This window comes from Leucoraja erinacea, chromosome 17 (assembly GCF_028641065.1).
Source record: "Leucoraja erinacea ecotype New England chromosome 17, Leri_hhj_1, whole genome shotgun sequence".
Taxonomy (NCBI): domain Eukaryota; kingdom Metazoa; phylum Chordata; class Chondrichthyes; order Rajiformes; family Rajidae; genus Leucoraja; species Leucoraja erinaceus.
The window spans coordinates 16154104-16178417 of NC_073393.1; the positions used below are offsets into that span (position 1 = coordinate 16154104).

At 39.4% G+C, this 24314-nt stretch overlaps 1 protein-coding gene across 1 annotated transcript; it reads left to right on the plus strand.

Annotated features, from left to right (window-relative positions):
• Positions 1-2898: 2898 nt before the first annotated feature.
• Positions 2899-23199, plus strand: ogfod1 (2-oxoglutarate and iron-dependent oxygenase domain containing 1). Its single transcript, XM_055648672.1, has 13 exons — positions 2899-3179; positions 4815-4963; positions 6444-6490; positions 8956-9056; positions 10695-10811; positions 12516-12607; positions 13869-13994; positions 15748-15861; positions 17422-17501; positions 18124-18437; positions 20949-21077; positions 21247-21305; positions 22598-23199. The coding sequence occupies exons 1-13, from the start codon at positions 3029-3031 to the stop codon at positions 22757-22759; spliced, it is 1641 nt and encodes a 546-aa protein (XP_055504647.1). The 5' UTR covers positions 2899-3028; the 3' UTR covers positions 22760-23199.
• The last annotated feature ends 1115 nt before the right edge of the window (positions 23200-24314 follow it).

Consider the following 24314-nt stretch of genomic DNA (forward strand, 5'->3'; position numbering starts at 1 on the left):
GCGCAGAGATAAGGTGTGAGGTCATGGAGAGATTTAGAAAATAAAACGGTACAGCAAAGAAACATGCCCTTCACCCCACAATATCAGTAGCGAAAATGATTGCAAACCAAACTAATCTCCTCTGCCTATACATGATCCATATCCCTCTATTCCCTGCATATACATTCTGAAAACCTCCTAAACTTTACTTTTGTATGTCTCCATCAGCCCCCGAGTAACAAATCAGGCCCAACACATCCCCTTTAAACTTAGCTCCTCTCACCTCTCTTGTGGCCTCCAGTCTTTGACATATCCACCATGGCAAAAAGGTTCAGACTGTCTATCTTATATATGATCTTCAACCTGTGACATTCCAGAGCAAATAATCCAAGCTAATACCCTCTAATCAAGGCAGTATTCGGGCATGCCCTTTCTGGACCCTCTCCAAAGCCTCCATGTCTTTCAATCAAATTGCACACAATATTCCAAGTATAGCCCAACTAAAGATTTATAAAACTACAAGATAACCTCTTGACTTTTATATTCAATGTCCTGCCCGAATGGTAAGCAACCCAGTACCTTCTTCACCACTCTGTCACTTTCAGGGAGCTGTGGACTTGTTCCCCATAAATGCTGTTAAGGGTCACGCCATTAACTTTATATTTTCCCCTTACCTCCCAAAGCACAACATCTCGCAGATTAAATTCCATCTGCTCTTTCTCCACCCATTTCAATTACTAATCCATATCTCAGTCAATGCTTTGACAGCCTTTAATTTTGGTGTTCGCTGCAAAATTACTAACCTGTGAATATGGTGCAATTATTTGAATATTAGGATTGTAATGAAGATCATGCTGGCTCAGACACAAAAAGTAAATGATCAAGCACACAGACACTGGATGAAGAGTGTATTCTGTGATGTGCACACATCATTGACACAGAGCAGGTGACCTAGAGGTGCACACGAATGTGCAGACAAAACACCTACATGCCTATTATATGGGTACACGAAGGCCTACACATAGATACACTGGCAGGACTTTGTGTTACTTTTTCTCTCAGCCATCCATCTATTTTCCCCTTACCTATTCCTGTGACATTTCCTGAAAATGTAAAAGAAAAAATTAAAATTACTACTCAAATGTATTAATTAACAAAGTGATGCTGATGTATATGTTGAATCTTCACACAAGTGGGGGTTGGGGGGGGGGGGGGGGGGGGGGGTATATGTAACAAACATGAATCTTCAGGCATAGATAAGGGTGTGAAGACAAAGATGAGGGGGGGGGGGGGGGGGGGGGGGGGGGGGTACTTAGGGGGCTGGACTTGTATGGGATTAACAAACATTCCGGGATGTTTGTCACAGCCCTTGCACAATGAAGATGTCCTGTCGCTGGGGTGTCTAAGATGAGGATCCATCTTCTCAAAAGATAAGGTCAGTTATTGAAGACAAAGATGAGAAAATATTAATTTCCCTAAAAGCAGTGAACTTTTGATGTTTTGTACTTAGGAGGGCTGCAAATGTTCAGTAATAAAAATACTTGCTAGTTTGTTGCTAATCTAAATTCATGAATTTAATTTGTTTTATTTTATTTTTCAGAATGTGTGTTTTGTTGTCATATCTAACTGTCCCTTGGAAGTTGACGTGCAGCCATCTTCTTGCTCTAGGGCATTCATACAGCAAATGTACCTCAACATGTATCAAGTCTTGGAAGAACATCAATCTTCTTAGCCAACGGTAACATCACTTTTTTCAGGATTTAACAGATGTAAATAAAATGGATTTTATCTTGATACACTGGATGTTGGTAATATAATGAGTGGGCAGTCGTTTGACAGTAATGCAAAGCATAGTTGCATAACATGAGGATTGGTGTATGTATAATTGTGGCTCCCACCCTCTAAACTATTAGAGAGATGGAGTGTTGTGTATAATTACATTTTCGCTTAATTTTAAGAACTAAATTGTGAACTATGCATTATTCCCTGAATTAAAAGCAGAAAAGCCTGTAAACACTCAGCAGTCAGCGAATAGTTACTCAAAGAGAAACAGGGGATATGTTTTGGTTTGTAAATTCTGTGAAATTGGGAACGTGAATAAACAAGTTAGTTCAAGAGAAGGAGAGAGAAAGGAGCTGAGGACAATGTAAATATCTCTGAAGTGTGAGGCAGCTTTGTCAAGGCGATTCCACGTTCATGAAGCAATCCGGTTGATGCTATCCGGATGGTTGGAGAGGAAGAAATTAAAAGGATTATATAAACAGTGAAATGCATGTTAATGATGCAATATGAATGAAGCATCGAAACATAGAGGATAGGTGTAGAAAATAGTTGGCCGTTCGGCCCTTCGAGCCAGCAGTTGGGGTTTCTTGCAGGGGACCTCGTTTCGAAGATTTTATTATCTTTAAGTAGGAACTGGTCATTCAGAAGGAAACACAATAAATATTCTTTGGAAGATGGTAGAAGTCTGGAATTCTTTCCAGAAAAGCAGTCGATATTAATTCGATTGACAGTTTAAAATCTGATATTAATGGAGTGGCATTAGAGGATATGGAAAAAAAAGAGCATAGTTCAGCTAGATCTCTCTTGTGGATTAGATTAACTGAGCAGTCTTCATTATCAGTTGAAGTGACAACACTATTTGCAGTTTTTTTCTGTTTTTATGCAGATTTCAAGCATTCACAATATTTTGTCATGAATCTAAATTCCGTTTTTATATAATGTTTTCTTGCTGCCTATTAACCATTGTTATTTTGTTCACGATTCTTATCAGAGTTGTCTTCCATTCATTTTACTACCACTGGAAGGGAACTATAGTATCGATCCAATTGCTCGGCGATCTGCGGCGCATTTGCCATTGGCCACACGTGGGCAAAACCAGCACAGAAGGTGCATTCTGAGTGGTTGCAACAGCATCTGACCTTTCAGCGGCGCTGTTTCGGGAATCATCTGACTTTGCGGCTCGGCAGGTTCTGCCGGGTAGTGTAGTTTCCATTGAAGAATAACAGCCTGGAGTTATTAAGGTTGAAAAAGGTGCAGCTGAACTGGGATGAGCTCGAAGAGGCTTCGGACTGAGTCGGGAAATGGTCGCGGAAGGAAAAGACAGCTGACGAGGGAGATTGCGGAACTCAACCCGGTGTTGCTGGAAGCGAAGGAGCGAGTGAGCGAGGCCTGGAGCAGAGGGTTAGAGTACTCGCATGGTGAGGAGAAGTGTATCGGGCCAGGTCCATTGCAGAGAGCCGGGCGGGGGTCGTGTGTAGGAAGGAACTGCAGATGCTGGTTAACACCGTAGACAGATACAAAATGCTGGAGTAACTCAGCGGGACCGGCACCATCTCTGGAGAGAAGGAATGGGTGACGTTTCGGGTCGAGACCCTTATTCAGACTGAGAGTCAGGGGAGAGGGAAAGCAAAGGGAAACTAGCGATACCGAAGGATCAAAGAGGGGGAGCAGCGAGAGAGGGCGTTGCAGAACTCGTCGGGGAGAGGAGAACTTCTTCAAAGTGGACATACCTTGAGGAGATTTCGCACTGGAGCAGACTGGAGAAATGTGTAGGAAGGAACTGCAGATAGTGGTTTACACCGAAGATAGACACAAAATGCTACACAGCGGGACTGTTGCCTGTCCTGCTGAGTTACTCCTGCATTTTGTGTCTAACTTCAGCGGGGATCGTACCGGGTAAGGTATGAATGTTGTGAATGGAGACACAATTCAAGTGTCAATGTGACCCACTCTTGCATCAGTCGAATTCCATTAAAATATTTGAGCACCAAATGTGGCCTGACATCATCAGTGCGGTGGAATATAAAATAATATAATAAATAGAAGCAACAGTAGACAAGGCGTACCTTCGATCTTCCAGCATCTGCAGTTCCTTCTTGAACACTTGTAGACAAGACGTGACAGCTTCACTGAGTCTTATGAGCATGGCTAATATATTCTCTGGAGACACAAGAAACTGCAGATGTGGAATCTTCAGCAAAAGACAAAGTGCTGGAGGAATTCAATGGAGGGAAATTTCAGATTGATTGGAGTAGGGGGAAGAAAACTGGAAAAGAGAGGTGGAACAACGCCTAGCAGGTGACAGGTGGATATATATTCTCTGATTGCCTTAGTGTCTAAAAATATGTTAATCTCAAATGTTCATATGCTCGACGACTGGAGATCCCTGTTTCTCAGTGGATGTATTCAGGCTTAAGGGTGAGTATATTATTGGGAAGAGGGGTAACTAGAGAGAGAATGGGGCCACTCAGAAACCAAAGTGGTCATCAATGTGTGGAAGTGCAGGAGATGGGAAAGGTTCCCCATCAATATTTCTCTTCTGTTTTTACGGTGGAGAAAGACCTAAAGACTGGGTAACTTGGGGAAAGTTGATGGAGATATCTTGAGGATAGTCTATGTCTGAGTTGAGCAAGTACTGAAAGTCCATGGATGTACAAAGGTAGATGAATCTACTGTCTCATCTGATAAATCCAAGAACACTGTGGGAAGCTGAGGTCTTGTCATTGTTAGACAGAGGTGAGGTGCCAGACGACTGGAGGATGACTAATGTTATGAATGAATAAGTTTATTGGCCAAGTATTCGCAAATATGCCTGGGTGCTCCGCCCGCAAGTGACAATGAGACCTGCAATGTAAGTTGAACCAATACTGCAGTAATTAATAGTTTTGGCAGTCTACAAATATTTTCCCTTTTTTCTATTCGGAGATTATAATCATCAGAATTCATCTTTATTTTTGTAAAGAAACTGTAAGAGAAACATGCTTGTGTCTAATTTATTATGGCATAAATGCTTCTTGACAAGTTTACCTATGCCTTTCTGCCTTCCTTTACAGAACTGGGTCTGCAGGTCAGCACTCAGCCATTCACACACTGTGTGATACCAGACTTTATACAAAGTCAGTCATTCTTGACAGGACTTCAAAATGACCTTCTGCAACTAAACTTTCATGAAAAATCCAATGATCTTTATAAATTTAAGCAGGTGAGAAGCAGTTTTGCAGAGAACAAATGAAAGGGTTGGTTGGAGGGAGACCAAAATGAAATTTATAACACTAAAAGTACAGGGCCTTTTGCTACAATATATGCATGCTAATGAAACTATGCTGTAATGATACTAATTTCCTTGCTTTGAATGAGCCCAGCATGCATATCATGAAGAGCTTCTTAAGAAGGTTATAGATGTTGGGGTTCTATCGCTAGCAAATGGGCTGTTCGCACAATGGGAACAAGAGAACAGGCAAAGGGATAGGATGAAAGAAAGTAGGAGTTAAGTAATTTTCATTTACAAAATAATTTTTGCATCATTTTAGTTATTTTCAAAACCTTGCAGCCAAATTACCACATTAATATTTTAACCTTAGTTGTAATTTCAGAAAATCTTTATGCAGAATTCTTGGAATAGCAAAGCTGAGGTGATGATTAAGGATAAGGGGGAAGTCTTTTAGGACCGAGATGAGAAAAATATTTTTCACACCGAGAGTGGTGAATCTCTGGAATTCTCTACCACAGAAGGTAGTTGAGGCCAGTTCATTGGCTATATTTAAGAGGGAGTTAGATGTGGCCCTTGTGGCTAAGGGGATCAGAGGGTATGGAGAGAAGGCAGGTACGGGATACTGAGTTGGATGATCAGCCATGATCATATTGAATGGCGGTGCAGGCACGAAAGGCCATATGGCCTATTCCTGCACCTATTTTCTATGTTTCTATGATTGTATAACAGAAACTCTGAAATGTGGGGTGAGGTGCAGAATGTACAGTTTGCAGTGACTTGACAAAGTGGTATTTGACAATCACGTTAAATTCCAGTTACAACGTTTGCTGGCATTTTAGTTTCTTAATAGAGACAAGATGTTACAGATATTGTTTAAATATAATTTGAAAGATTGTATTAAATTATTGAAAGTAAATTGGAGAGCATAAACCACAGCTGATCCCATACAATGGTGCCTAAAGTGGCTGTTAATAGAAGTGATGAGATGAAATTTCGAATGTACATATGTAAAGGCGGCGCAGTGGTGGAGTCGCTACCTCACAGCACCAGAGACCAAGGGTTGATCTTGTATATAGTTGCTCTCTGTATGGAGTTTGTACGTTCTCCCTGTGACCGCGTGGGTTTTCTCTGGGTGCTCTGGTTTTCTCCCACATTCCAAAGACGTGTGGGTTTGTAGGTTAATTGAATTCTGTAAATTGTCCTTGGTGTGTAAGTTAGAACTAGTGTACGGGTGATCATTGGCTGGCGTGGACTTGGCGGGTCGAAAGGCCTGTTTCCATGCTGTAACTCTAAACTAAATTAAGCTTTTCTGATTGAGCTGACGGAACGAAGTTCCAGGTAAATATTCAGAGCTAAGGTTTTAATAGTGGAAAATAAATGACGCTATTAAAGGAACAGGTCTAGATGTAAATATATAGTTAGGAATGATTGATTTTGCTGGATGTTAATGGTGTCTTTTGCTTCCTGATAGTCAGATGACCTCAGGAGGAGGAAGGGGTACCATATCTCAGCACTAAGGCAAGTTACTATTAAACCACAGCTTATCCTCTTGTTACACAACAATGTGATACTTTTTTTAAAAAAATGCATTGCTCTTTTACAACAATGGGAGAGTACAAACATTCATTGCTTTATTTGATTTATGAGATTTGCCATAATGCACTTTACAACACAAATTCAACAGACCCTGGTGAGTTGAAAGGCAATGTGGGAACCAGGGCTCAAAGTATTTAAACGAAGTGTGGTAAATTTGGCCCTCTAAGATGCATGTGAAAACAGAAAACCGATCCCGTGAGTTTAAAAAGAGCACTGGAAACCATTCCCTATGAGTTTGGAGGGACCTTGGGATATTGATATGAGAGGCGTTAGAGGAATTGGGACTGCAGTGTGTTTGCAGGGAAAGGGACCCCTGTGATACAAATACCTAACCATTGGGACTTCCGAAAAGCAGTGAATAATTATTGGAATTATTGAAAATGTCATATCATTATACAGCAGAGAAACAAACCCTTCAGCCCAACCTGACCAGGATGCTCCATCAACACCAGTCCCATCTTCCCACATTTGGCTCGTATCCCTCTGAGCCTTTCCTATCCATTTATTTGTGCAAATGTATTTTAAATATTGTTTAAGTACCTGCTTCAACTACCTCTTCTGGCAGCTTGTTCCATGCACCCACCACCTTCTGTGTGGAAAAAGTTGCCTCTCGGATTCCTATTGAATCTTTCTTCTCTCACCTTAAACCTACATCCTCTTGTCTTGGTTCCCTTACCTTGGGAAAAGGATTCTGTGCATTCACCTTATCTATTCCCCTGATTATCTTGTATGCCTCTATAAGATCCAGGCACGTGCAGTGTGTAATTACTCAGTCAGTCGACTTTAAAAAAATCTTAAACTGCAGATGCGCAGATTGCTCTCCTCTCCGTAAGCTGTCAGTCGACTTTTATAAAGTCTTCAAAAGCCATACCTCTTAATAAAGTACCATATTTCCCGGCAATAAAGATGCACCTGCATCGAAGACGCAGCCCCGTTTTCAGTTGCTAAATTTTGAAAGAAGGCTGGCAGGCATGGAATTTCTTCCGCTCAAAAAAATAAAAATAAAGAAAGTAACAATTCAATTTGCCCAAGGCTTCCAAATCTCCTTCATTTTGAATTACTGAATGGATGGGGGGTGGAGGGTGACGGTAGGTGGAGAGATGGTAGGAAAAACAGGAGGACACCGGGACAAGTTGAATCAGTTGTGATCTTAATGAATGACAACACTAGTTCAAGGGACCAATTGGGAGGGAGAGTTCCTTTCACAGCGTGTGGGGAGTCTGGCCAGGGGTAAAGTTGTGGGGAGGGCAGGAGCATTGAGAAGGAGGGGGTCAGGGATTCTGCCAGTAACTCACTAACTTACGACTGGACAGCGGAACTGGCCGCCACCTCAACGCCTTCTGCCGGCCCGCTCACCTCTGGCAGTGCTCTCCGTCTGAACATCCCTCACCTGCCGCTCGCCGGCCCCGCTCATGTCAGCCGCATTCCACAATTGCTTAAATTCCGACTGCCGCCGGGAGCAGGACATGGCCTCACTTGCTGCGCTTGGTGACACTGCATGGTATTCGCTGCCCGGTCCGTGTCTTTCAATGTAGTGAGGGGACCAGCTCCAGAGCGAGTCAGCGGGTGATGGATAACAGGACAGCGGGCGTTGGAGCTTACTCCTGTGTCAGCGCGATCAAGGGACCATTTGAGGTTACTCGCGCTGACACAGGAGGAAGCTCCACCGCCCGCTGTCCTGTTATCCATCGCCCACTGACCCTTGGGCAGTACGCAGTCTATGGTGCAAAGGCAGAATTTCAGCTGCTTTCAGCTCCCCTTGTCGTGAAGACTTGAAGCAGCGTCTACAGCACGTGAGCTGCACGTACTTTCGCGTATTACGAGTACTGTGGATGAAAGGCACGGGACAATTATGCCTATCTAAGAGATCGATCTCTTAGGTAAGCATAATTCTCCCGTGCCTTTACTATTTATATTTAATGATTACCTTTTTATAATTTTAGTCGGGGTAGGCAGTGCCTATCTTGCCTACCCTGACGGCACGTGCCTGATAAGATCACCCCTCATCGTCCTGTGAGGAATGAAGTCCTAGTCTGCTTAACCTCTCCCTATCTGCCAGAGCTAACTACTATATCTCTGCAAAGTAATACTTTCATTGCTCCAAAATTGCCTGAGTTCTGATGAAAATTGATCAATTTGTTTCTTGCACATGATCTATATATTTCCAGTATTATTGTGCATTAATGATATAATTTATCAGAGTTTAGGAGCTGCTGATTGTTCTCTTGTAACTTTATTTCACCTAGTCTGTTATAATTTGGTTGAATTCATGATCAAACTTGGGTTTAGCTGAGATTGCAAGACCAATTTCTCTCCGGGGATGAATAAAGTTTTATTGTATCGCATCGATGAAGTTGTTCAGATGATTTTCCTCTATCTCTCTCCAGGAAAATACTTTATGAAGATTTTCGGTTATGGCTCTCAGATATTGCAGGTGTAAAACTGGAAAGCACAGTTGATATATCTTGCGCTAAGTATGAATACACAGGTATATGGTGTTATTAAGGCAAATATGGGAGATATTGATTACATGTCATTTTACTGTGGGTTCTGCCAATGTTGTATTATCTGGTGTTTCAGTTGCAATGTTGCATGGCATGCACATTTAATTATCTTTGTGAGATGTATAGAATGAACATTTTTGCTTTCAGTTTGCTGATATCCAAGGAATATTTTACTATTGGAATTCTATAAATGCCATTTTTACCATAATTGGTGAATCAGAACAGTGATATCACTAGATATAATGTATGATAATCATGTGTTGTGCTACACAGTGTAAATATTACATACAATTACTTTGTGACTGTTTTAAGGGTGGTCTTCAGGTTTTCACTGTAGTTGAATTAGAAAATCCTAACAGTCTCTTATGTTTAAAAAGTTGATTGGGAGCAGGTATTTAATATAATGGGCGTGCTTTGAAAAACACAGAGCTTATGTCTAATATTGCTTTTATGGCTAAAATCTTGATAAGGTGTAGGATTATTGCTACATCATGTGGAAATGTTACAATTTGTGTACATTGCCTTACCTTAAAGTGCTTGAATTGCTACATAGGTAAAATTGACTTTTATGTATAATCGTGAGGTATATAACCAATTAACTTTTCATCCTTGTTGAGTGAGAATTGTTGGCTGGTTCACCAGAGTTTTTCTCCGTTGTCCACTGTAATCTTCCTATAAGGCGATTGCCATAGATAGAAGACACTTTCTGCAGACTCAGATCATCCATGAAGAGGAATGGTAGGGCTAGACACTTCTCATGGTAAAGCAATTTTCATTGCAAAAATGCTGACAATACAGGTAAGAATTGATTTGCAGTGTGAGCAGTGCATAGAGAAAACTGTGCAAATATAACATTGTACAACCAACTTTACAGAGAGATTTAGTGTGGTTGCTCCTCTCAAATAATATTACTTGTGAACCATCAGATCAAGCAAAAACTGCTTCTTCTGTAGTAACTGGTAGCTGTCATTATTCCAACCAGCGCAGTTAAAAGTCCAGCTGACAGGATTTTCATATTGGAAGAACACCAAAACGCATTCCACAAAATTCAGTGTGCCATTGTTGACATTAAGAAACACAGTAATGTACACATTTTTTTTAAGGCATCTCTTCACGGCATTGCAGAGCCAAATTTCTGATCCCCTTTTGTAAAGGCATCCTCAGAAGATAAAGCAGTAAAGCATTCCTTTTCCATTTTCCTGGAAAGCTATTTTCATGTATTTTGCCTGATGTCCAAAATGTTCATGTGAGTCTAGACTTGGTGCCTTAACACCATATTTAATCACAAACCAATTGCAGCTCTTTGTTATCAATTGGTTTTATAGCAGGCACCAAGAGCTGAAAAATAAGAAAAGTTAATATACTTCTGTTGTCAGGAGAAAATATGATGCAATCCAACAATGGCTTGAGTAACTTAGTATACAGAATGGTGGATGTAATCAAACCATTAACAAAAGTTATATGATTTGAAAAACACATTTAAAATATTCTGTAAATGTAACAGTTACATTTGTTGAACTGAAAATGAAATACTCGGTACTCTTTCATAATTTCTGAGAAAGTCTAATTAAACACCTTTAGGTAGCAACTATATTGATGTTTTGAACCCAATGCTGTTGCAGATGTGTTGCTCTGTCATGATGATGAATTAGAAGGGCGGAGAATTGCCTTCATCTTGTATCTTGTGCCTGAGTGGCAAGGAAGTGATGGTGGCACCTTGGATCTATATGATGCCGATGGTGAGTAGGATTTGCAACATATCACTGACATATCACTTTAGCCATGATGTACTGGTGACTCCCAAAGATGTCTAACATATATTCATCATTATGGTGCACATAGTTTCTGCTCATGTTTTAATTCTTAGTAATTAATGTTATAAATACCCTGACAATATCCAATGACCATTTATGTACAAGCATAAAACAAACTGCTGAAGAATCTTGGCGAGTCAGGCAGCATTTTTCATTTTTCTTACTCATGAGCTGTTGAGTTCCTCCTGCATAGAATAGTTGGAGGGAATCTTGTGATTTACCTGTGCCCTGAATCTGGCTTTCACGTGGGGCCCAGTTGTCCTATTAATTACAGCTCGGAGAGGAACAGACATAAAGAATAGTTCATAAAGCAGTGGTGAGTTTCTCAAACAAGTGGGTTTATTCAAACCCAAAGTGTTTCAAAGATTCACAGCATCCATTGCATTTTATATTCTAACAACATAACGGTTACATGTTCATTTTATATATTTTAAATAATTCATCAATGATCAATATCTCTGTAGCCTTTTATCTTGTTTTTATTCCCAGTTATCTTTAATCTTCTGACCCCTTTTAGAAAACCATTCTTCCCATTTGCAATAAAAACACTATTTCCTGATCAATTTTCTTTCCCTCAAGTTGGTTTACAGCCCTCAATGTTTTTGTTAACAGGCTAGTTATGCTGTGGAATCTAAACACCGTATTACATCTATTTATTGCTTCTCCTAACATCTTTAAGTTCCCTTCACTCTGTTGGCCTCTTTTCCCATCATGCTTCCCCAGCATGTAAGCTCCTGAGTTAAACATATTACAAGCTGCTCATTTTTCTTGTAATTTTCAGATTTTCATATATTTATAAGTGTCATTGTGAAAGATGCAGATAGAATTTGAGGGTCTTATTTACTATGGGTTTTCAGCAGGGTAAATAGGCCTTGCAGATTTGGGCAAATTCCTTATTGTAGAATTCAGAATCAAAATGATTGCCATAGCCGACAAAATTAAAATGTGGAAAGAACATGTATTTATAGAGTCTTAGAGTAATACAGTGTGGAAACAGGCCCTTTGGCCCAATTTGCCCACATCAGCCAACATGTCCCAGCTACACTAGTCATGTAGCTACACGTGTTATAAACTAGCTACCCTAGTTATATGCAGTAAAATTAAGATGCAACATTTTATTATTGATCAAGGGTCTTTTTACAAGTAATACAAAAGTCTTGATTTAGATGTTGGACTGGATGGACCCATGGTCCATGATAACATCAGCAGATTGAGTGCCAACCAGAGAACTCTCATTAGTGTGGGTCCGACAACTCTCCAGCAGTTTGACACCAGTCAGAATAAGGCGGTTCTTCAATCTACCATCATAAACATCCATTCCCTCCACCTCCAGCACACTCTGATTGTCACTCTGATTGTCATGTGTGGTATTTATGAAATGTAGTTACTTGCCTCGGCTACTGTGACACCACCTTGAACTTTATGATCTCTACAATAGTCATAAGGGAACACACTTGCCTGCAGATTCAAAAGAAGATGAGGGTGTGCAATCTTATTTCTGAATATGGATGTGATTTTGGGTAAATGTGAAATTATATTTGATAAGTTATAAGAATATTAAATATATTCTGTTTGTTTTAGAAATTGCAGACTTGCACTGATGCTTTTCAATCTAATTGTCTTCTATAGACCATTACCAGCCTCGAGAGATTGTCAAGTCACTAACTCCAACATGGAACACATTAGTTTTCTTTGAAGTTTCTCCTGTCTCTCATCATCAGGTACAGATGTGGAAAAAGTTCAGAATAAGCTAACTGTAGACAAACAGACAAAGACGTTTCAGATGAAGACTTCAGACATTTGGAACCTTTGTTCTTGTTTGACGAACTTGATTTAAAGATGTTGTGATATGTATACTGTCACAGGTGTGTTTTTTTCAATATGCCCAAGATATTACTGGAATAGGAATGCCCTTTGTAAAAATACACAGGAAAAGAAGCATAATAGAGAATGCCAGTTAGATTTGGATGCACCCGAGTCAGGCAGCACCAATCTTGCAGACGGAGATATCCGCTAACTAGGGACAATTCTGTTGAACTGACTAAATAAACATTGGACTTAAGAAGGACGCAAGAGAAGGTGTGCCAACTGGTACATTGATCAGCGCTAGCACAAACTGTAAAAACTGGTGCTGCCAATAACTAACTATCCTGCTGTTATGTTTGGCACCTTCAGGCAGTGCTGTCCAATTGATGTGGGACATTGGAGATTTCCATTACAGTTTGAGCTTATTTTGCCGTCTTTCCGGTCCCACAACCATTAAAAACATTTGGAATATTGCCTCACTCCTTCACTTGGTCAAGTACTCATCCCCAGGTCTCTCCTGCCTGGAATCCTGTCAGCCTGTGAATTTTGACTGGTGATTTTGTATTCCAAGCAATCTTTACAGATGTTGAGAAATGTATTAAAACTGCTGAAGGTGAAGGGACAATTTTATTCCCATACGACTTTCAAGATTTGGCTCATGATCAAAATGTGATTTGATAAAGTTACAAATGGCTTATTTCAGTACGACGTGTAACACAGGTCCACCACCAAGTTTCTAGCATCCTTGGTTGAAGTGCTTTGCTGGATTATCCGTTTTGCCAGAACAACCTACGTCATCGCTTCCGAGATGGTATTGGAATGGTCCGCATAGGCCATCAGGGAGCCAAGACACCGGCCCACAAAGTCGGCCTTGGAAGTCAGCTATGGGAATGATCTGCTGGTTCCGGCTGGGCTGGAATTCGAGAGCCCCAACCATTGGGGGCAAATTCTACTTGCAGATCGATCGCGGAAGTCCCAATAAGATCCAGATCGGCCATGTCTTCTGGCCCAGCTGCCACATTTTCGGGGAGATACCCGTGAGGGATTCCAAGTGAGATCTTGTAATTTAGTCTGGATTAAACGAGGTGCCAGACCACCAGTTGCCAGAAAGTTGATTGTAGACCTGTATTAATCACTATGTTTTAAAATTTACTGATTAATGCTTTACCTGCTCAGGTGTCCGAAGTGGTGGTAGAGGGCAAATGCCGTCTTTCTATCAGTGGCTGGTTCTACGGGCCAATGTTGGAGAGGCCACCTCGTTACATTGAATGTCTCTCTCAAGTGCCACATATTGCGTGTGATGTAAGTTGAGATTTTTCTCACAATCTGCCTTGAATAACCATCTTCTTGTCAAATACACACAAAATAGGTTAAAAAAAAAACACGATTGAGACCCAAACCAAAGGTTGTCAAACTCTGGCTAACAACCCATTTCACTGCAATGAAGTGTCAATTATATTTTCCTATCAGTTGTAGTCTTTCTAATTGGTGCCAGTTTGTGTCAGACCAATATCATGCTGATGCAATGGTTAACATCTTATGATAGTTTTAATTATTGTCTCCTGCATTGTACTCCTTCTGTGCACCAATAATAAAGTTTATTCAATTCAATTCAATTCAATTCAATTCAATAATGGAATTTGTAGAATCCACGGATGGCTCATCGGCAATGTTGATACAGTAGTGAATGCAAGTCATCTTCGAGTCTGAAAAGCAGCTAAAGAGGAAACATTATCTTAATAATTATAATCTTCTTTGGAATGTGCCATTGATTGCACTACTGACTTTATTTTTTTGCACTATTATGGTTAATTACTGCTATTCATATATTGTTATTCATATTGCTATTCATATAGTATTATTCCTACTGCTATTCATATAGTATTTCATAACCATAATACTATCTGGTATTACTGCTATTTATATATTATATTTTGATTATTATGTATGTGTGTGTAACTGTGTTTACAGGACTGGTAAGATGTAGCAAGTAAGAATTGATTTTGTTCTGCCTCTGGTCCTATGACAATTAAACACCTGACTCTTCTCAAGAGTGAAAATAAATAGGTATTTTTCACATAGGGGACCTGACAAGCAGGGTGATACAGGGTAAAATGCTGGACTTGATGTCAAAGATACGTTTGATAAAATCAAATGCAAGTCTGCAATTCTGCTGCTCATAGCTAGGTGGCAATGAGGGCTGTGATGGTAAAGTCACATATGGTTGCTCTGGAGATGCAGACAGGTTAAGTAACGTTGGTAGGTAGCAAAAAATAGCAAGACAGATTATTTTTTTTAATCATGAGAGGTTGAGAAGAGTCATTGTGCATCACCGCAAGTCAGCATGCAGGCAAAGCAAGGAATTAGGAAAACAGGTTATATTTGCCCTCGTCCAAGAGGATTTGATTTCAAGAGTAAAAATATCTTCCTGCAATTACAAAGGATCCTTGTGAAACTGCGACTGGAATACTGTGTACAGGTCAGGTTTTCTGACTTTAGGAAGGTTATACTTGTGAAAGAGAAAGTACATTGAAAGTTTGCCATATTGATTCCTGGGCAGGAAGGTTTGTTTTATGGATATAGATTAAAGAGATGGGTCAATGATTTCTTGAATTTGTGTGATCCCATTGAAATATACAACATTCTTACAAGCTTTAATAAGATAAACAAGGCTATAACAAAATCTCTGGTTGGGGTCTCTAGAATCAAATCAGAGGTACAATGTGAGAGGTTAATCATTCAACACTGGCATAACAAATTTCTTGGCCAAGGATATAAATGATAAACTGAGACACTGTGTCCAAGATAACTTTGGAGGCACAGATGCTTCACGTAAACAAGACAAAGATGGATTGATGTTAATTAAAAGCAAGGGTTAGTGCATGAGGTTTCGGCTAAATCAAAAGATCAGAAGCGATCTTGATAAGGATGTCATATCTAAAGGGATGTAATGGCCAGTTTATGTTTCTATTTCTTCCAACTGAGCAGGAAGTTGCATATTGATCGTGATGAGACATTGATCCTCTGTGACATGCTTTGTCTTAAAATGTTTCAGGAAGAAATACTTTATGAATGGATCAATCCAATTTACATGGATATGTCAGCTCAAGCGAACATCCAGGAGCAATTTGAAGAAAAATCTGAAATTCTTCTAAAGAATTTTTTCAAGGTAAGTGTGTGGCAGGCACTTATTTGGTTGAATTTAGAAAATACCGCACACACATGGATAGGAAAATGGATGTGAATCTGTCACCTTGTCCATGAAAAAGTCTTTGGAGTAAATTAATTTATTTGTTATAATGTCTCTGCTTTCACTGTTAATTGTTTTGTGACAATGATCACCCATAGATGTCATGTATTGGTGGTATCTACATCTGGTTGCTTTAGGAGGCTTTTTTAATTTCATTCAATGCTGACAATCAGAACATTATAGAAACGCAAAGCTTTCTTGGCTATTGGAGTGCTACTGATAGCCATTGACAGTAAAAGGCTAAGACAGGCAAATAATGTCAGGGGAAAAGTGGTTTTATCCCAAGTTCATGTGGAGAATTCATAATCTATTTAGATTATGTTAAGGGAATAGTCAACATAGAAAAAAGTTGTGAGCTGCTGTTGCTGTAGATTTAAAGTAATCTATGTGTTCTGTACATCTCACCTGCTGTGCAGTTAAAAAAAATTAAAATCATCTTTAATTCACCCTGTTTATGTCAAACCACCTGTGGAGAGATCAAAGAAACAAGAATTCTAAAGGCCCAGGAATTTAATCTGGATTGCAAGATAATTATTTTGTTACGTCTTTTGGTTTTCTTTCAAATGGTCATTAGGGCAGCCATAAAATAAGATCCTTGAAGTCAGGAACTATTCCGAAACCAAAGAGGTGTATTGTATCAGATTTCAACGGTCAACAAAATTCCTTTTTGGTTTTAAGTCAAGGTATTGGAGATACTTTTATTGACATTTCTGCTTCCGTGAGAGTATATTAAAAATAAATCACATTTACACAGCACTTTTTTTTGGTCTTGGGAAGTCCTAAAGTGCTTCACATCTGCCTAGTGAAATATTATTGGAATAAATGGTGATAATCTAAAATAAAACAGAAAATATGGAAATACTTAACGGGTCAGGCTGCAACTGGGGCTAGGCCAACTGAGAATTTTCAGCATTTTCTATATTATTCTTACTGTTCACAAATAGATGTGTTTGCATGATAATCTTATAAATGGCAAGCATGACTATATAATAGCTTATAGTAATATTATTTGATAGATTAATGTAACCAAGAGACATTAACCAAATAATTAAATAATGTTAACCAAGAGACCTCCACTGCTCTGGTTTAAAAATTGCATTGGGATGTTTTGGTGTGACTCCGAGGCAGGCAGATGGGAGGGGACCATGATTAACAGCATCATCTGAAAAATAGAACCTCACAGATTGTAGTTTCTTCAAATCAGCACTGCCCTGTCAGCCCAGATTATTTAGAGCCATAATCAAAGAAACGGTCATTTTACATAAAACGTCAACCCACTGGTTTATGTTGACAATCAGACTTTGACGTTTGTTCAAAGTTGTGGAGTGTAAATTAACAAAAGCTATGAAATGACAGCAATTAGAGGATGAGAATCCAAAATAAGAAAGAAATTAAGTTTCAAAATGTAAAATATTGTTAATGCAGGGATACCACAGACGATAACAGTAAAACAAACATTTTTCTGCATTTTCTGATCAGAAAGAAAAATTTCAGATGGTATGTGAGGCTATATCTAACCCAAAGATTAAATGGAAGAGAAGAGGACCAGCCAACAAAAGGTAGGTGGATCAGAAATCTGAAGGATCGGCATTCATGAATATTAAAGATGTTGAATGATTTTTTTTTAATGCACTTATCAATGGAATACTTAACCCAGAAGCATCTGTGCAGAATTTACAGCAGGACTTTTCTGTAATGTTGTATTGCTCCAAAAATCAAGTGCACCTAAACCTGGAATGGAAGAGAATGGCAGTCACCACATTTGCACTTCATTATTTCAGAAATAGAAAAATACATTATTTGTGCTACAGAATGCTTATCTAGGCTTGTAAAAGTTTCATCTTTTTTATCCCTCTCGTTTTCCTTCCACTTCATGAGATCATAGGAATCATGACCTGTTCACAGGCTCGCTCATTATATTGCTCAGGTGATTTAATGAGCCATGTTTGACCACTTTATCTAAAATTTCAATCTCTGCAGTAGTATGGTCTTTCAATGCTGCACAATTGTTTCCTTTTGTACAATAGAAGCTAACTTGAGCTTGTGCTCCTAGCAGATGAGTTGCCAGATGTGTTTAATGTATTTGTGAAATAAGTGACAAACCTTGTTATTGTTCAGAGATCTGGTCAGTTTTCCCTGGATTTGTGGCATGCTCTCTGATAGTGCCTCTCTGTTTCTTAGATGCTATGATCAAGCAGAGGAAGATGGCTTTCCTGACATTCTTGCCAAATGTATGAAGCTCTTTTATTCTGAGGCCATGTTCCTGCTTCTGTCCAATTTTACTGGCTTAAAGCTACATTTCCTGGCAGCCTCAGATGACGATGAAAAAGATGAGCAAGAAGATGACCTGGAGATGTCTGATGAAAATGAGCAAGCATGCTCTAGCACTGAAAAGGATGAGAAATCAGATTCAACATTACTTAATGGCAATGATAGCAGAGGAGGCAGTGTACTTGAAACAACAGAAAAACCAATGCCAACGGACAGTCCACAAAGTAAGATTTATTTTTAAAATATTTATTTTTAGGGCTTGGCAGATGTCCTTACTTGGAACTATGGCAGGTAAAAAATAATTGTTCAAGTTAGATGATATTAGTGAAGCTGGATTTTAACAAAATTGGATGTAATACTGGTTTTACACTGTCCAATATTGCTCCCCTTTGAATCCAACAGTGAATACAATTGGGTGGGTTTAAAGCGATCAACATGTCCAAGCCTTCTCAGTTAGTTAGAAGCAGACTACATTTTTATTTCTGTTTCTTAACTGTGAAATTTCAGAAATCAGTCTGATTACTGAAGGCACAGAAAAATGTTTAATGGAAACCTCATGGTGTGATGGTAGCAACTAAATGTGTGTTGGAGGATGCAGATATGTAACCAGTGAGGTTGATCAGAGGCATGATGAAGTTGAGTAAGTTGACAGTACCTGGACGTGCCACCGACGGACGAGAAACCGATGCAAAGAAGTCGAAGCCAAAGAACCGAATGGAAACGAGGCCGAAATGCCAAAAAACCAAAAGAGTACGAAGACGAAACACCAACTAACCGAAAGGATGGGACGCCTAAATGCAAACTAACCGAAAGGGCGGATGCCTAAAAGCGAGAGGAGGAGAGAGAGAGAAGGGAGAGAGAGAGAGAAGGGAGAGATAGAGAAGGGAGAGATAGAGAAGGGAGATCGGGAAGGGGGAGAGAGAGGAGGAGAGAGAAGGAGGAGAGAGAGAAGGAGGAGAGAGAGAGAGAGAAGAGACAGAGAGAGGAGGGAGAGAGAGGGATGGGTGAGAGAGAAGGGGGGACGGCAGGGTGGGGGTCATTTTTCCACACAAGCCATAGGTGACTAGGCGGCCAAAGGCGCGCATCCCTCGGGACAGCCCCCACTCTCCCACGTGCACCCACCGCGGGCTGTGGATCGAGTGGAGAGGAGGTGTGTGACAATGTTCATCCCTCCACAGTGATGTGATGGACACGGGGGTCTGGACCAATCGCTGACAAGTGATGTCCGTTATTGGACTTTTCTGCTTGTAGGAGACGCCGCCTTTCGAGTAGGTGGCATTTTGACAGAGCAGCCATTTGGTGAGTTTGCTTTTAGGCGACGCAGCTTTTCGGTTAGTTGGCTTTTAGTAGCAATGTTACAAAATTTTGAGATTTAAAAAATCAAGTCTGCAATTTATCCCATCAGATAAAGCATAACAATAAGTTTAATTTGACACCAAATTCACTTTCATATCTCAAGTATTAAAAAAGTTATGACCATTTTCATACTCGGAAATTAGCATCTTGTTCCCTATTGATTTTCAATGGACATTACAAAAAAGCTGTGATCTTGGATAGTCAAACGCCCATTTCTTAAGGAAAGATTAACTTTTTTAAATAGCCTAAGTGTCCAAAGATTATTCACAAATAATTCACAATATAACATGATTTTTATATCTAATTTACATTAATTTATAGGCCAAATGGAAGGAATTTAGTGTTCAATTGCTGTAAATAAATGCCCATTTAAATCGGCTTTCTAGTGGGTTCATGTGAACGCGCTGGTTTAGAACGTTGACATAGCGCTGGATTAGTGCCCTCAAATGCCGAGAAAAATACTGCGGGATATAAAAAGCCCAAAATGAACTATTCGTTATAGATAACTTGATGTTCAGGGTTATATATATGCCCCATTTAATGTAAAAATAAGGTACATACCTTTAATTGTTTGCTTTATAAAACCCTGGGGCTGCGAGAGGTTGCGAAATCAGAGAGTAATTTTAAAACTATTATAACTATATTATCGAGGCCTATAAAACTAATAATACCTTTTGCGACCGGGTCTTGCAGCAATTTTTCGTTAATGATTTACTAGGCTGAACATGTGCGATTAGTACAGCCTAGTAAAAATCGCGTTTTAAACCCGCCCCCTCCAAACAGCGCCAAAATCGCGGACATGGCTGTGGGCAGATTCCCAATGACGATTCAGGTAGGTTTTGTAACATACCTACTTTTAGGCGACCCATCCTTCTGGTTAGTTGCTGTTTCATCTTCGTACTCTTTCGGTTTTTTTTGGCATTCGGTTCTTTGGCTTTGACTTCTTTGCTTCGGCTTCTCGTCCGTCGGTGCCATGTCCGCACAGGCAAGTTGACACCTTATTTTAGATTACAGGAAATATTAGCTTCAATAGGATTTGCTGCAATTAGCAGTCAATCAACATACCACACAGTTAAAGTCAGCACAGATGTACTCAGTTGAACGTTGTGGATATTGACTTCATGCTGCACAGTGAAATGGGAGAAGAAAGTTGTAGCTGAAGGTCATTCAGCAACAATTTAATACATTTGAGCAGCAGAGATCTTGGAGTAAAGCCAGAGCATCAATGTGTCTATTGATGAATATTGTGTGGCAACAAAATTAATAAATGATAAGATGGTAAAGTTAAAAATAACAATGGAGACATTGTTTGGTTCTTCACATACTCAATGAAAAGCAAGTGAAAGAGTTTGAAGATGCATCAATCAATTCTTTTTCAGAGCCTGGTGTTCCTGTTTGCCGAGGAGAATTAAGACGTTGGAAAAATGGATACTACACACTTATCCATGACACCAATGTGGAAAACACAGAATTTGCCCTGGACCTCTTGTTAAACTGCGGTTGTGAAGGTAAATGTGCTGATTTTAATTTACAGGATATGTATTACACACCTGGTGTAATGCTGGATCACAACTTTGCTTTTGTTATACCATTGAGGGGAAGAGCAAAACATTCTATTGGAAAGTGCCAGCTTGTGATCGGATTAGGAAATTGAACATGTGTATTTCTCTGTTCCAGGCTGGGATGAGGAATTTGGTGGTGTCACTTCATACATTGCAAAAGGGGAAGATGAAGAGGTAGGAACTGAATTAATTCAAATTAATTTCCTAAGGAGATTTAAAACGTTTGAATTAATATAGGCTTAATAAATGCTTACGCGCTGTACCTTGGTACTTGTGACACTAAAGGACCATTGAAGCATTAAATGTTATTTAGGAATCACAGTAACCAAGTCATGTTGCCTTTTGCATGCAAGTTCCAACAGACATTGCATTCTGCAACGAATTAGACTGAATGCTGATACATCACGAGGATCAGTGTGTTACTCTCGTTATTTTTGAAGTAGATTATAGTTTTGATGGGAACTTCGGTATGATTAGTAAGTTTACAGATGGATTTTAATTTTGACAAGTGCAAGATGATGTATTTTTGGTCAGATAGATGCCGGACAATAAATGTTTGGGTGCAAACGATGTTGATGAACAGAGGGACCTTGTGGTTTAAGCCCATAATTTACAGAGAGTAGAAATGCAGATAGTAAGTGTTGTATACAAGGCATGTTTGTCTTTATAAATCAGTGGATATAAAGAAGAAGGGTTTCAACCTGAAACGTCACCTGTTCCTTTTCTCCAGAGATGCTGCCTGATCTCCAGCATTTTATGTTTATCTTCTGTAAAATATAAAAGTTAAAATGCTTTTCTTGCAATTTTACAAAACCTTACTTGAATTGTACTGGTCACAACATTACAGGAAGGATATGGTTACGCTGGAGATAGTGCAAATGTTGCCTGGATTGAAGTAGTTTAGTTATTGGATATTAATGATTAGATTTTTATTTTCTTGGAAGAAAAAGAGCCTGATAACTGACCTGCTAACGCTATATAAAGTTTATGGGCATAGGTAGCTATAATTATTTTCCCGTGGTGGGAAGTAATCAACACAAATGGATGTAAATATAAAATGGGATTTTAGTCAAAAGTTGTCTTTTACAGAATGCTGATTATTTAAATTTATGACCACAGGAGATAGTAATTATATTTGAGAGCCATTTAGAGAGATGTTGAAATAAGCAAAATAAGGATATGCACCTAATGTAGGCCATTAGCAATGATGCTGATGGCAAACAAAGAAATGGGGGGGGGGGGGCTGAATGACCCATTTCGGGCCTGCACTGTTCTTTAACTCTGAATCATATGGGAAGGCTCCCTGCATTGATCAGCAAGTATCTCAGCTGGATCCTATAGTTTGATCATGCACCCCCCAACTTTTTCATAAGAAAAACATAGGGAATCGTGGAGTGATGGAGAATAAATCGGGTGTTACTTTTCTATAACAAAATTCATTTTTAATTATTTATGTTGTATTTCAGTTACTTACTCTTTGTCCAGAAGACAACGCATTGGCATTGATCTACCGAGATAAAGAAACATTGAAATTTGTGAAACATATTAACCAGAAGAGCATCAATCAGTTTAACAAGAATAATAAGGGCTGTAGTTTCTGGGACATTTCCTTTGTGTATTATGAGTGATTGCACATCTGCCTTCTCTGCCTAAATCATTGCATCTGATATGGGATAAAGCGCAAACGTACTCAACACCATGGTCTTCCTGATAAAGCAGATTTCTGTGGTAATATGTGCTGGGCCATTCCAAGATCAGACACATAACGGTCCCTGATCACAACTACATTTTCGATGGGTTGGATGTTTGGTTTTCCAGAAGTTGAGTGAGGACTTATTTGACCTGGGACAAGGTACTGCAAGTCTCATAGAAGTGATTTAAATCTTTTTCGAACAAATGTGGTTTTTATTCCCTATTAAAAATGTCTGAACAAATGTGAATTACGTTTCCCTTAATTTATCTTGCCTAACATTGACTGCACTTTGCGGCTAACTATGTTCAGTAAGTGTTCTGGGTTGAGAGGCCCATTGGTTTCATACTTTTAATAAAATAAATCTCGTAATACATGTATTGATGCTTACAACAGATTTGTTGATGCTGCTATAAACATCTGGTTAATTTGATGGTGATGTATCCTTAAGATGATAGACAACGATATGTGGGAAGCCAAGGCAAATATTATTTTATTTTCTCTCCATGATGAAATGATGCACAAAGTAACCTGACTTTGATCAGGTCACTCAGAGGCAATAAAGATGATTGGGAAGCAAAATTTATACGATGTGTAAGAGGTCATTGTCTGGAGTTTAGGATTGTGGATACATTCTCTTCATCTGACAAAACTGTTGAAATATAAAAGTAAGCCTGATACTCGCTCTTGGTGCACAAAATAAAAAAAATGATTCTAAACTTTCCACACTTTCACTGTGCACAGAGAAGAATGTGGATTAACTAACTGGAGTGGCTGCCATGATTTTGGGCAGAGAATGGTACCAATCAAAGATTGAGACAACAGTCTGGTTGATATTATAAAACTGGGAAAGGCAAATGGGATGTTAGTCTTCAGTGGTAAATAAGTTTGGTATAACTGTAATGAAGATATTAGCAAAATAAAATCTAGCCCTTTTAGTTTAGAGATCCAGCGTGGAAACAGGCTCTCTGGCGCTCTGAATCCATGCCAACCAACAATTGTTCATCCGCTCACACTAGTTTTATATTGTTCTATTTTCCCATCTACTCTTTTGAGATGTGGAATGAAGATTTATCAAATTACTGATTGATTCCTGAGAAAAGAATGTTCCTTCTGAAGGACATTCGGTCTAATGGCTCTCTGCGTTAGAATGCCTGAGATCTGGGCCTCAGAAGAAAGCAGACCTCCAGGTTCATCCAAGGTTTCTGGTTGGGGAACAGTGAGGTGGTTTTCATGGGAGAACACTCCACACATTTCCTTATGAAGTTGGTAACAATTGGTTTGTTAACCGGGAGAGGTTTATTGCAACTTGCGCCTTGATTTGTCTTTCAGTCCAGATCTGAGGGAGCTGGATATCAGCCACCTGTTGGACGGTAGGCGAACTGCAATGGGTTACGGTTACTTGGTAGATTAGATTTAATGCATTCCATAACCAGCCTCTCACATGATGGTGGATGTCAAGACCACTGGACGGTAGTTGTTAAGAAATTAGA

What these genes read in the sequence shown, in the direction of transcription:
- ogfod1 (XM_055648672.1), top strand. Translation starts at nt 3,029, where the DNA reads ATGAGCTCGAAGAGGCTTCGGACTGAGTCGGGAAATGGTCGCGGAAGG. An exon ending in TTCTAAAGAATTTTTTCAAG is followed by an intron (nt 15,862 to 17,421) that starts GTAAGTGTGTGG and finishes TTTTCTGATCAG; the next exon opens with AAAGAAAAATTTCAGATGGT. An exon ending in AGAGGACCAGCCAACAAAAG is followed by an intron (nt 17,502 to 18,123) that starts GTAGGTGGATCA and finishes TCTGTTTCTTAG; the next exon opens with ATGCTATGATCAAGCAGAGG.